Consider the following 13,976-nt stretch of genomic DNA (forward strand, 5'->3'; position numbering starts at 1 on the left):
GTTCTAGTGCAGCCTGTACTGTGTGACTGACAATGTATCAAACCCTGTGAGAGATTTATCAAACCTTATGAGAGTTGTATCAAACCTTGTGAAACCTTGATTTCCCGGACTTGAGTAACGGTCTAAAATTCTCTCAATAGGACATACTGTACAGTAGGACAAACTAAAAGCAACACAGGCTGTGGAGAAAAATGCTTTGAAGGACTTTGACCAACTGGCAAAAACAACTTCACCACAAAATTCAAAACACTCCACTCCAGTTCAGTCTGATTCCCACGACTATCTGGAGAACGAAAGCAGAAGGAAAAACATCATAATAGACAAATTAACTTGAGATCATGCAGAGGAATCAGGGGCGGAGACTGAGAACAAGGTATGTCAACCAGTGGCGGCTGGTGACTCAAAAAACTGAGGACAGGAGTAGGGATGGCTATCGTTAGGATTTTATGGATACCGATACTGCTTATCGGTACTGATACTTAACAATACTCTTATCGATACTACACTACACTGCCTGGGTCGATGTTTCTGTCTCTGTTGGCCTTCATTTACATAGTGGATTGTTACTGTAATATAGTGATCCTGTGTGATACTTGTCCAGCCATTGCTGGTTATGGCTACTTTAACACATTGGCAAGCTCACCTATGATGTTTCTCTTTTCAACTGCATGCCAAGCTGATATGAGGGTGTCTGATAATGTGCCTCTGGAAGGGGGGTGGTAACTGGGGTTAAGGGCTGTGGTCATCTCCCTACAGTAACACTTACACTGAACACATTGAACACACCAACAGTCCATGATGGGCTATGACCTGAGGGGGCGGAGTCTCACCGCCACGCCACGGACCCCACAACTCAGCGCTTGAGTGGGCTAGAGACACACGGTCTTCACCGGTGGGGGCAGGTGGTTGGCCTGAAGAGGGGTACACTGTTCGCGACCGGCTCTGACCTGAAGGGGCGGAGTCTCCCCACCACGCCACTATCCACGCCACAGAACCCACAACTAAGCCCCTGAGTGGGCTAGAGACACACGGTCTTCGCCGGCGGGTGCATGTTAACTACTACTGATAACCCTTAAACGACTGCAGTGATGATCTGTTAATGTAGGCTTATCCTCTCAACAGGCATCCTTTTTATAACAACAGTAGTAGCACTCACCTCAACTTCCATAGTATACCAACACCTCCACAACTACTGTGGTAGCATTTGTATTCCTACCTTCCTTCCTTAGGCTTCTAACTTCCGTCCTACCATCCTACCTTCCTTATATTCAAATACATATTCAAAATGACATTCAGACTAAACTAATATTTATACCTTTTTGAGCTATTGAGCTTATTAAAACTGTACGAGTCATGAGAAGTCAAATCTATTTTTGAGTGTATTACAAGCAGTAGTTGTACCTTGATCATCTGTCTTTGTATCCCTTCTACTCTAGTACTAGTAGTACTAGCTGAAGTAGGCTATTTATAGTAGGTTTTTTACATTCATATTTATATTTATTTAGTAGTATTGGTAGTGCTAACAGTTATATTTGTAGTTATAATAGTAATAGCAATAGTGTTTATAGTAGTTATTCAGTATTTACAATAGTTAGTAGTTATGATATTATTGGCAGTAGTTGTTACAACCAGCTTCAGCAACTAGCCCACCTCACATTTTCTCCAGGAAATGTAGTTTATAGTTTAATTTGTTTTCTCGAGATAACGGCATAATTTTCTCGAGATCTCAAGATAACAAAACACGGGCCTATAAATAGCCTAATTGCAGGAAACACGATTCAGTCCAGTGCAGCAATGTCGGGGAATATCAGTCAGCGTGTGACATTTCTATTCAATCAAGGCCTGACACAGGCTGAAATAGTTGTGTGCCTTGCCGTTACAGATAATGTGCATATTAGTGTGCGTCATCACAGAAGATTGTTAGCAAGGCTTCAGCTTTATCGGCGGCGCAATCAAAGCGAGCCTGACATCATCGTAAACTAAGCTACATAGCTGACCAGCTACGGGGACCTGGGCGACTCCATGGGTACCGGATGATGACTGAGAGATGCAGATCAGCAAGATTGCGGGTCACTAGAAATCTGGTGTATGAAGTGCAATCCTCCTTCTCTATATTAGAAGCTCTTCTTCTCTCACCTTGTATCTCTCCTTGTCTCACATGCCTAAATCACCACCCCTGTCTCTCCAGGTTGTTTGGGACCATAGTCATGTTGATACTGTGACTTCTTGCCAGCTTCATCAAACTCTTACCAACCCTTCCTCTCTTACAATGTCAAGTTATACAGCTACAGGAGGGTGTGTTTGTACTGTTGTTAAGCCACTGTTCTTTTAGCTATCTGGTTCGAATGTTCTTTTGTAGCTGATTGAAGTGTGTCCATCTGGGAGTGTTATTGTAGGTTACTGTATGTCCTATACAGTAGGCTACATATAGCCTACTGTATGTACCATTATTGTGTTGGAATGTGCTGTGACTAGGCCATTGTAATACTGGTACTAAAAAATAAAATAAGAACTCTCCAACTTGCTTTTGATTTCTTGTTAGGAATAGTGCTTACTGTTTGACAAGAACCTGAACTGATTCTCAAGTGAAACTAATAAGCAAGCTATTTGGTGTTCCCATTTGTATGAAACTGGAATCTGCAATGACTCTGCTCCAGAAAAATTAATGTTTTGATTTTACTCATCCCTCAGACACTGAAGGTAGTATCCCAATGCCCTGTTCTCCTTACTCCTTGCTTGTAATAGTTAGGAACTGTCCCTGACGCTAATAATCCGCCAGAGGTCCGCTTGACATTCGATGTGCAAATGGACAGAAACCCGCCAGCGGATTCGGCCAGAGGTCCGCCAGCTCGTCCATCGGGGACTCGCTGTAGGTCTGCTAGCCTTGTGTTATATTCCGCCGGAGGTCCGCCAGCTCGTCCATCGGGGACCCGCTGTAGGTCTGCTAGCCTTGTGTTATCTGGGTTTATCCCTTACCTTTGTCCAGAAACAGAAGTTGAACCAATTGCAGCAAAATAGCTAACGTTACAGGAATCATTCATGTAACTGCTTTAGCCACTGACCGCTACCATTAATGTTATAGAAGCTGCTGCTAGTTGTTGTGAGCTAATGAGCTAACTGGTTATTCCGCTCTTATTGTGCTGGATTAGCATTGGAAGCATTGGAACTGATGTGTCCAGGCAACAAAACCTATCTTCATTTATCAGACATTATTTCATGTCATTTCAATTCACAGCTATTTCAGTGGTATGACTAGCTTCCGTCCTACCAGTCCTGAACAGAAACAAGCCAGCCACGCACATAAGACAGGACTATTGCATGAACTATTTAGTCACAGAACATACGTGTGTACACTGTGCGCATGCGTGCTGGAGCAAGTGGGGAAGCTATTTCGTTTCTAAAGACGTTTCTAAAGATCATATTACAGAGGCATGTGAAAAACCACGACAAGCCCTCGCTCTATGCAAGCACAACTAGCAATTCATAAAGACAGATTGATGAAAACAACCGTTTTGCGGCAGAAAATAGATTTTTTAGAAGCTGCATTCTCAGTGCCCCGTCCGCCGCCATTACATGGATATACTTGGCTCGCGCTGGATTTTAAATTTCTTCTACAGGCCTCCGAATTACACCAAAGTTATCTCGGTGAGTCAAACGTCTTATAATATGCCGTAAATAAGGTCCAGGTTGTCAAAAACGAGCATTCTCCTTTAATAAGATCCAGCTCATTCAGAACAGAGCTGCCCATCTGTCTCAATGAGGGCCAGTGTGGAAGCGATGGCTGCCAGGATGTCATGGATGTGTGGGTGGCAGAGTCTGGCATACAGCCTGATCCTAGCCGGACACTCAAGACTGAATTGCTGTTTGGTTATTATTCAGTCTGAACAGGCTCCCTTTGCAGACGATCAGCGATTAGTTCATCCCCTAACCCAGCGTCCCCAACATTTTTTGGTCACGGGCAGAGCTTAATTTGTTATTGGATCCGGCTTCTTGTTTGTAATTATCAAAATATCAAAATACATTGTGTGTATTGTGTGTATTCCATGGTATCTGTTCTGTCATTCTTTCATTCCTTGAAGTTACTTGTAAATCACTTGCTTGCCCAATTTGGTTTTAACTAAATATATGGCATTCTATTTTGTAAAAAATGAAAGCTGATTCCATGTATGGTGCTTTAGGTAATTCATCACCATGCAATAGTGGCTACAGTATTTGTTAAATAATAGTGACTATACTAGTGTATTTGTCTCTTCTATAGCAATAGTGACTACAGTATTTGTTTGCCTTACTGTTAAGATGACAATATGATGATATAATTATCATAATGTATGGACCGCAGGAAGAACAGAGGATCCTTAATAAACTAAACTAAACCCTGGTCTTTCTCTCACAGAGGTTTCTCATAATGCTCTTACTCATAATGCACACAGGCAAGGGTCATTCCAGCACCTCTGCTACAGTATGACAAAGCCCTCAGCCCCTCCCCCATTCTTTCCCTGCAATGTACCTTCCATAGTCCGATGATGTGACAGGATGGCCCTTCTACAAAAACGAGCCATACGTATTATTAATAAGGCCATGATCATCACTAATCCATTGTTTATGAAATCACATGTTAGAAATTTAATGATTTGGTATACTATAGAATAATGGAAAGAATGTACAGCGCTAAATCTAATTTACTCCCAGACTGTGTAAAAAGGTTTTTTTCAAAGCTAAAAAAGATTAAAAGGAGATGTATATCTGTTGTTGGGGTTAAATTATGGAACGAGGCTAATATAAATTTAAGAATGTGTAATTAGGGCCCGAGCACTGGCGGTGCGAGGCCCTATTAAAATGGTAAGGATTATTATTTAATTTAATTTCAAACCTTTATTTATACTCGTAGAGCAATTGAGGTTTCCCTCATTTACAATGCTGACGAGTTCACAAGCAAACACAAATAATAACAGAGCAGCAAATGTACACATATATCAACAGAACTGAACAAAACAATAAACTATAAACAATAAAATAAGACAACAAAGCAATAAATAAACGGGATCAAAAACAGTTACAGACCAATAAACAAATGTCAGAGGCCATAGCTTTGAACGCTACAACTGAAGGAAGCACTTCTCGTTTAAAAGTCTGTTGGAGGGGTTCCAGGTATGGGGAGCGTCATAAGAAAAAGCAGCCCTTCCAAGCTCTGTTTACCCGATGGATCCTAAAAACAAGATAATCATTTGATCGGGTATTGGGTCTGAATAGTGCCCACGTTCCAGTCCAACAAGGACGACATGTATAGTGGAAGTTCACTAATAATGGTTTTAAAGATAAACGGAAATCAATGATAATTTCGCCTTGAGGAGAGAGATGGCCAGCCTACTTTATCATAAAGAATGCAGTGGTGAGCGTCATATCGATCACCAGTAATAAATCTCAGGGCAGAATGGTAAACAGAGTCAAGGGGTTTCAATGCTGTCATGGAGGCATGGCTATAGATTGTATCACTATAATCTAATACTGATGATATAATTATTATTCTCCTACCTTCTTCTTCTCCCCAAACAAATGCCTTTTTGGCAGCCTAAACATCGATGAAAACGCATGAAACTTTGCAGATACGTCAGTCCCGGTGAAAATTTTGATATTTCATGGGTGACGGAAATGGGCATGGCAAAACGGCTCAAGAGCGCCCCCTGGAAAATTAAAAATGGCAAGCCCCACCTTTCAGTTTGATGTAGGCGAATGAAAGTCGGTGGGCATATGTAGTTCATCGAGACACACTAAAATGTCTCTTGGAGCTATACCCAACATCCAACAGGAAGTCAGCCATTTTGCTCTTAATGTGCCATTTTTTCCTTGTTTTTACCATTTCCATGCCTCGTACTTTAACGAACTCCTCCTACAGATTTCATCCCATCAACTTCATATTCGGTCAGCTTCATCTTAAGACCTTTGTGATCAAAACTTATCAAAAAATCGAGTTTTCACCAAACACCCTTGCCGTGGCACCCCGCCAAATTCTGACATTCCGCCATAAAACAGGAAGTCCTCATAACTCCTACATACATTATCCGATTTGCACCTAATTGCTCACGCTTCATGAAGGTCGCATCCTGAACACATCTATGCATCAGTATTGAGTCAAACCTATAGCGCCACCTACTGGTGAAACCACAAATGCCTTTTTGGCAGCCTAAACATCCATGAAAACGCTTGAAACTTGGCAGATACGTCAGTCCCGGTAAAAAAATATATTTCATGGGTGCCGGAAATGGGCGTGGCAAAACGGCTTCAGAGCGCCCCCTGGAAAGTTTAAAATGGCGAGCCCCACCTTCCAGTTTTTCATAGGCAAACGAAAGTTGATAGACATATCTAATTTATCCACACACAAAAAAGTATCTTGGAGCCATACCCTAAGTCCAACAGGAAGTCCGCCATTTTGCTCGTTTTTGACATTTCCATCCCTCGTACTTTAACAAACTTGTCTGTAACAACCTACAGATTTCATCCGATCGACTTCACACTCGGTCTGCTTCATCTGAAGACCTTTCTGATTAAAAGTTATGAAAAAAATGAATTTTGACGTTTCGCCATAAAACAGAAAGTCCTCATAACTTCTACATACGTTATCCGATTTAATTGCTCACGCTTCATGAAGGTCGCGTCCTGAACACATCTGTAGGTCAGTATTGAGTCATACTTATAGCGCCACCTACAGTTCAAACAGGAAGTCATCATAACTCCTACATACATTGTCTGATTTACACAACATTTATCACGCTTCATCAAGGTACCGTCCTGAACACATCCATGCGCGGTATTGAGTCACGCTTAGAGCGCCACCTACTGGTGACAGGAAGTTTCTCTCAGTACTGGACACCGAAATAGCACACCCTTTAACGGCGCTGCACCCCGACACACGTGGGGTGCGAGGGCCCGCTCACTGCTGCTAGTAGCCCTAGCGCGATTTTGGTTTTCAAAGGGTTAGTAAAGCAATTTTTGAGGGTTACAAGTGTGGTAAATTATTTTGTCATTTTATTAGTTTTTTCTTTTCCAATATTGCAAAAAATGTTGCGGGTATCTTAAATCGATACGCATGTAGGACAGGCATATATATAAGCATTTTGCTTCTGCCTGTACCTTTTCAGTCACTACTTTGTTGACAATGTCTGTGGTGTTTGTATTTGTTGTATTGTGTGATGACTGAATAAAGAACTAACTTACTAACTAACTAACAGTGTGTATAGCTTGTCCTACACTATACTGAGCCACTGGAGATGGGATTTAATTGTATGTGTGCCCGGAATACGTGTGCCTCCAAACAGTGCAATAGTAGAAAAAGATGCATTGGCCTTTAGGAGACATTAGGAGCACCCTGCTGTCGGATCAATAGCCCTTCCATCGGCGTGGGCAGCCCTGGGTCCAGTCTAGTGGGGGTGAACGATGTGACATGACAGAGGCTTTCAGAGAACCAGTCCAACCGTCAAACACAATGTCACCGGACAGAGGACATGACTGGCCACAGCCTTGGGAAGGGGTGTAGTGCTGACTAAAGAAGTACTGTAGCAGCACTTTTATATTAGTGGTGTTTAAAGAGGTTGGTATACTGTGGGTCCATGGATAAATAAGTGGGTATGCTGTAGCATAAATGTTAGTTTTTACATAAGTGGTGTTTAAAGAAGTGGGTATACTGTGGGTCCATGGATAAAGAAGTGGGTATGCTGTAGCATAAATGTTAGTTTTTACATAAGTGGTGTTTAAAGAAGTGGGTATACTGTGGGTCCATGAATAAAGAAGTGGGTATACATACTGTGGGATCATGGATAAAGACGTGGGTATACTGTAGCAGAAATGTTAGTTTTTACATTAGTTGTGTTTAAAGAAGTGGGTATACTGTGGGTCCATGGATAAAGAAGTGGGTATGCAATAGCAAAAATGTTAGTTTTTACATTAGTGGTGTTTACAGAAGTGGCTATAGGGTCCATAGATAAACTTCACCACTGGCCTTGGGTACAAACACTGCACGTGCTACTATTGAAACAATTATCTTTATTATCACTCAAACGTGAACACTGACAGGTTGTAAAACATACCCTCACTCCACATGACCATCTCTCTCTCTGTCCATATGGACATTGGACATGAGCAATGTTGAGTGCATGGGATTCACTGACATGGTCAGAAATACATCATGTATATGGTGGTAGTTAGAGCCAAGATGTTAAAGTCCAAAAGCTGTGGAGATGGAAATGCCAAGGAGCATAACAAGACTCAATAAATGCATGCATTTTCGCAATGATCGCGTGTTTAATAGACACAGGAGCACGCACTACATAGTCCAGGGGCCAATACAGATTTTGGTACCACCTAAGGTGACTAAATAATATTGCCATTTTTGTCCTCCTACATGTCTCTAGTTCATATTTTGATATGATAACCCTGCCTATCTAGAAGCTTAATGATGGAATTCACTCTATAAACAAACATACCCCTATATAAGATTAATATATCTTATTAGATATAAGAGGTTAAAACCCTGATTCCTGTATATATAATTTATTTTGACTTCTGGAGAATATTTCTTTCATATTCTATATATTTGATTATGTCTCCAATGTGTTTTATCTTTAACATACACTCTAGCATTGGTATAAAACTACACAATTAACATTTTCAGCCCCAGTGCTGAATCAAAATACATTTTCTCAGCAGCCCCACACCCCACTTACAGTACAATAGGCACTAGCATTAAATGTTAGTAAACCTTAACTCGATCCATATGTTAAAAACCTACTTTATGGAATACACTCCGAATATATATTTATTTACAAATATCAATGTTTAATTCACTGGGATTATGAGTAATGTGAACTACAGTACAGTAGAGAAAACCCACCAACAGAAGCCCTATGAGGAATATAACAAACTGAACCAACTTTTGCAAGTAGCAGTGGGAGGAATTGTTAAGGTTAGTTATGGTCAATATAAGTAATAATGTGAAGAACACAACAATTGTAGTTCCTCATACCTAAAAATGTTCTGAGACACTCCTAAACACAAAGGAATGAAGCAGAAGTCGATTAAGGTCACAACAGGTGATCATCAGATCGAAAAGGACGTAGAGAGGTTTGTTTGGTTGTCTGAAAGTGAACACACAGATAGATACAGTATCTACAACATAATTAAGAGAGCAGGGGAATGGAGTTCAAATGAGTAATCCTTATTTTTAATGACATATTGAAAGACTGACAGACAGACATGCAAGCAGGCAGACAGACAGACACACAGGCACACATCAGTGCTTTGATACTCTCACCTGTCATCTGGACAAACTCTGAGCATTTATCCACCCAATTTCTCTTCTGTTCATTCACAGTGCATCTGTTTACACACACAGCCTACTTTAAACAATAGCACAATTGGTCAGTTTAGTTTAGGATAACCCAGGTGTCTGATTTGGGAGTCAGATTGTTGCATGGGCCAATGTAGAACCCATTCAATTTTGGAGCGGATCTGAATTATGGGGTGGATCCACAAATTAAAACAAAACTTTGAGCAAAGTCAGCTCCCCGTGTGGGGGCTCTAGAGACACAGGGTTTGTGGGGGGAGAGCCCGGAGTGCACCAAACTACCCTCTGCCGGCTCTGACCCGAGGGGGGGTGCCACAGAGCCACCCACACATGGCCGCCCATTCACCTCCATTCATTTGGACTTGTTTAATCATGGCAAAGATCAGCTGCTTTGAATTAGCTAGTTATGCTTGTAGCTAGCTAGATTACTACTGTTAGTTCTGTCATATCTAGCTAGCTAGGTAGCTTAGAGCAGAGCTGAAGAGCAGCCGTTCAGCTGACACCAGCTGTGTCAAACCCAGCTGCTCATAAACTACACCAGTGATGCACCACCAGTATATATTTTTGTGAGTGGCTGTAAGCCCGTACCATAGAGAGCAAATGTCTTTTTGTTGTCACTCCCTCCCTGGGTCCCCAGGGTTGTTGACCTACAGTTCTATGTTGCTACCACAAGAGGCAGTGGTCCCAGAACATCAAAACAAAAAGACTATGACACCATGGGGTGCGGCTGTAGCTCAGTTGGTAGAGCGGGTCGTTCAATGATCGAAGGGTCAGTGATTAAAATCTTAGCATTGGAACTGATGTGTCCAAGCAATAAGACCTATCTTAATTTATCAGACATTATTTCATGTCATTTCAATTCACAGCTATTTCCGTGGCATGACTAGCTTCCGTCCTACTAGTCCTGAACAGAAACAAGCCAGCCACGCACATAAGCCAGGCTGGACCTGGCCTGGTTTTTAATTTGTTGCCTCTAAGTATCGGCACTAGGAGTGTAACGATACACTAATCTCACGATACGATACGATACACGATATTGGGTTGACGATAACAATACAATCTAATACACTAAGGGCAGGTGTGAAGCGTTGCAGTAGCGCTGCTGTTCACACCAATAGTGCATTTCTCCACATTTCTACTCCAATACACTTTGTGAATTTAGAGCTTAACTGTTGTAATATCATGGATAGGCCTAGAGACAAAAGACGTGTTTGTTATCAGTGTTGTGAAGCCAGTGTTCACTGATATACAATAAACATATCACGATATTGTTTTCACCTTGACGATACGTATTGTGACGTTTCTGTATCGCGATATATTGTGGCACGATATATTGTTACACCCCTGATCGGCACCCTAATGTCACTGTACATGCTGACCACACGCATTCATGGGAGGAGGCCTGCTCTCTCTGAGTGCCATTCTAGTGTCAATGTTTTGTTACACATGACCCTCATATGGCTTTTCTCCTGTGTGAATGCCAAGTAAAACACATTTTGAATTTTCTGTTACAAAAGTCATTAAGCTACAAGGCTGGAGAGGTTTTCATGTATTCATATTGGCCCCATTAACATTCTGGTACCATCAGATGTTTGGACCAAAATCTGGATTGGCCCCTGAACTACATGTTGTGCATTAGGGGCTTTCCATAGCTTGCGCATGAAAGTAAACTGTTAACTGAGTAACCTTATACCAATGTATGTGAATGAAAGAGAAAACATATAAGAGATAGATTCACTGTTTGTAATTAAGACCTTTGGTTTCCAAAATATAGTATACAAGTTAAAAAATTAAAAAATAAAGATATAGGCCTACCTACAGTAATCAGGGTTTTGTGATTTTATATGGGGGTATGTTTGTTTATAGAGCGATTAGGCTATCATTAAGATACTAGACAGGCAGGGTTATCATACCAATATAAACTAGAGACATGTAGGAAGACAAAAATACAAACATAGTTTGGTCACAGGGTGGTACCAATTTGTGAAAATATCAGTACTGGCCCCTGGACTAGTAGCCTATGTGTTGGCAGCGGGAGAGACAACTGCCACCACTGTCCACTCCATATTACAGATTTATTTGGTAAAGCTGCGTTTGATGTATTTGGTAAAGCACCTCACCATAAAGCCATGTAAAGCAAAAAGTAACAATACAAACATTGCAGGGCTGACAAAATATTTTACTAAACAAAAGTTTTAGAGTTGAGCATCAACCCCAACCCCTAGCATCAAAGGGCGTTGCCTGATTGTTAATCACATCCCTTTGTACAGGCAGGTTACATAAGGATTTCGATTTGGCGCTTAAAGTGACATCCTCTATGTAATGTGAGGGGACAGGAAAGCAATAACCTGTTTGCGAACAGTCATCATGTGGTTCCAATCACACGTATAGTTCTACAATAAATGCACTCCTTACCTCTTTGCGTCTACTCTCTGCACCGGGTCTCGTAATCAGCGCCGTGTCACCGCAAACCACAGCGGCGTCCTCCACAAACACGCAGTCCGGGAGCGACTCGTCAGCGGGGAGTTCGATCACCTCCAGCCCGAGTTTGTGCTTCAGAACGTCAACGTATACTTCATGCTCCCGTTGAGCCTTTGCCAGATCCACGTCCAAGGTGTTGGTCCTCAGTGCCTCTTTGGCAAGCGATGAGGGAATTGCTCGAACAACAACGTGAGTGAAGTTGCCGAAACCTGCCATCAAACCAGCCATATTAGTGCCTATTAAAAGCTGATACCGTACTATAAATGAATGAAAGGGAAAACGGCCAGTTGTTTCTTTCTTGCTTTGTTTGTTTGTTTTCCCTTTGCTTGCTTTTTTATTTACTAAACTGACAGTCCCACTCCGGTCGGCGAAGCTACAGACAGTGCATTGATGACGCGCACTCACAAACCATCACGTGTACGAATGTATCAATTCTCAGTGAACCGCACAACGTGATCTGTCGACAGAGTGGCTTCATGATAACAATGAAAACGCCGAAGTCCTGCATGCTGTAAAATACATTAGTAACCTATTATGATGAACAGTTACTTATGGACATGAATCATTCAACATGCCATAATAAGCCCTCCAGATTTGAACTGAGGTAGACAGGTTTGATTTCACTGTAGGGCAATAGTCTGAACACAGCTAGTAGACTATTACTATAAACGAGAAGAGATTTCAAATTATTTTCCTTCAAATGATCTGTTAACAAAATTGGGCTATACATACTGTTGTATGTAATATTGTATAATGTGATTTGGTTGAATATTGATGATATGCCCTTCAGCCTGTATTGACCACTAAGTGGGCATCAATATAACTTTAGCTTGTCAATTCATAGGTTTTTCATAACTACCAATAGGACAAACTGAATGGCAAAAAGCAGGTGACTGATCAGAGAGAGATGTGTTGGATACTGCATAATAGCAAACCCCATTCTGATTCTGATGCATAGCAATACTGATATTGCTATATAATTCAGCCAATCCCCTGGGGAAACCAGGCCTTGCCCCATCACTGTAAACAAAGGCCAGTGCACTTCCAGGAGGGGTGAGAAGCATCCACTTCTATTTTGTATCAATTAATCTCATGCTATCTCAGATATTACCCAAATTAGACAACATCCCTCAATTTATCTACAGGCTATCTGGAGACAGCTTATTAAACATGAAAATAGACATTTTGACAGAACAAAGCACATAGATACAGTATCATTACTGATCATACAGAGACTGATGGGAGAGGGTAATGGTTCTTATGGTGGGTGGGGGTGGGTATTGTGTGTGCAGGGAAGGTATTCCTATTCCCTGTGGTGCCATCTAAGGGAGCCTCTGGGTTCGGCTTTGAATGGAATGTTTCTTCAGACATCCCAGAGCACATTCTTCCACACCCCAGGACCAAAGTTTGTCTTTTCTTGTTCCAGATCCACTCAATTATCCTGACTGGTCTAAACATTCCAGGAGCTCCACATTCCACTTTCCACTCCAGCCTACCTCCCGCCCCCCCCCCCCCCCCCCTCCCCACACAGACACACACACACCCACCCATATTTTTTTCCATTCTACATTGTAGATGCCTGCCCCAAAAAAGTCTGTCTCTCCCCCTCTGTCTCTCACTCTCACATGAAGTATTTGGGTTAAGCATAGGAAACCCCTCATGGGCACACCTGGAACATTCTAAGACGCTGCAGCTATAAAATTGAGTGAAAGCAGAAACGTCTTGCCACCTGGAGTTGATTTAAACCACAAAAAACAATTCCAATTTCTCTGGAAAGGTCATGCCAATAAGGAACATCTCCTCTTCATTGGCACATCCCATGTTTTTTGGTTTGAAAGGATTCCTTTCCATCTCAGTAGGAATCATGACACAAGTGGTGTGGATGGGCAGCAGGAGTATGTTGCTAAACTTTCATTGGCCAGAATATATCTTTCTAAACAGAGCTAGAATAAAGAACTCCCCTCTTTTATGTACAGTATGCTAGGTCTTTTTTTTGTGCAGAGACACAATTTGCTGCCTATGATAAACATAAGAGAGAGCAGCAGGAAGTTGAGTTAACAGGGCAGGGGAGGGCTAGTCTGTGATGAGGAGCTTGTGTACATGAGAGCATCCCATAATTCACCGAGCTTCCTTCCTGACGTTCCATGAGCTGACATGG

At 41.8% G+C, this 13,976-nt stretch overlaps 1 protein-coding gene across 1 annotated transcript in view; it reads right to left on the minus strand.

The window, feature by feature from the left end:
• ddah1 (dimethylarginine dimethylaminohydrolase 1) overlaps positions 1-12,046 on the minus strand; it is a gene marked incomplete at both ends in the record, with an annotated part of 55,708 nt that extends 43,662 nt beyond the window's left edge. The window contains one exon of the mRNA XM_084444728.1: positions 11,753-12,046. Within this exon, the coding sequence (XP_084300854.1) occupies positions 11,753-12,046 (294 nt within the window). The remainder of the gene's footprint in view (positions 1-11,752) is intronic.
• Between the last annotated feature and the right edge of the window lie 1,930 nt (positions 12,047-13,976).

This window comes from Borostomias antarcticus (assembly GCF_949987555.1).
Source record: "Borostomias antarcticus genome assembly, chromosome: 10".
NCBI classification, from domain to species: domain Eukaryota; kingdom Metazoa; phylum Chordata; class Actinopteri; order Stomiiformes; family Stomiidae; genus Borostomias; species Borostomias antarcticus.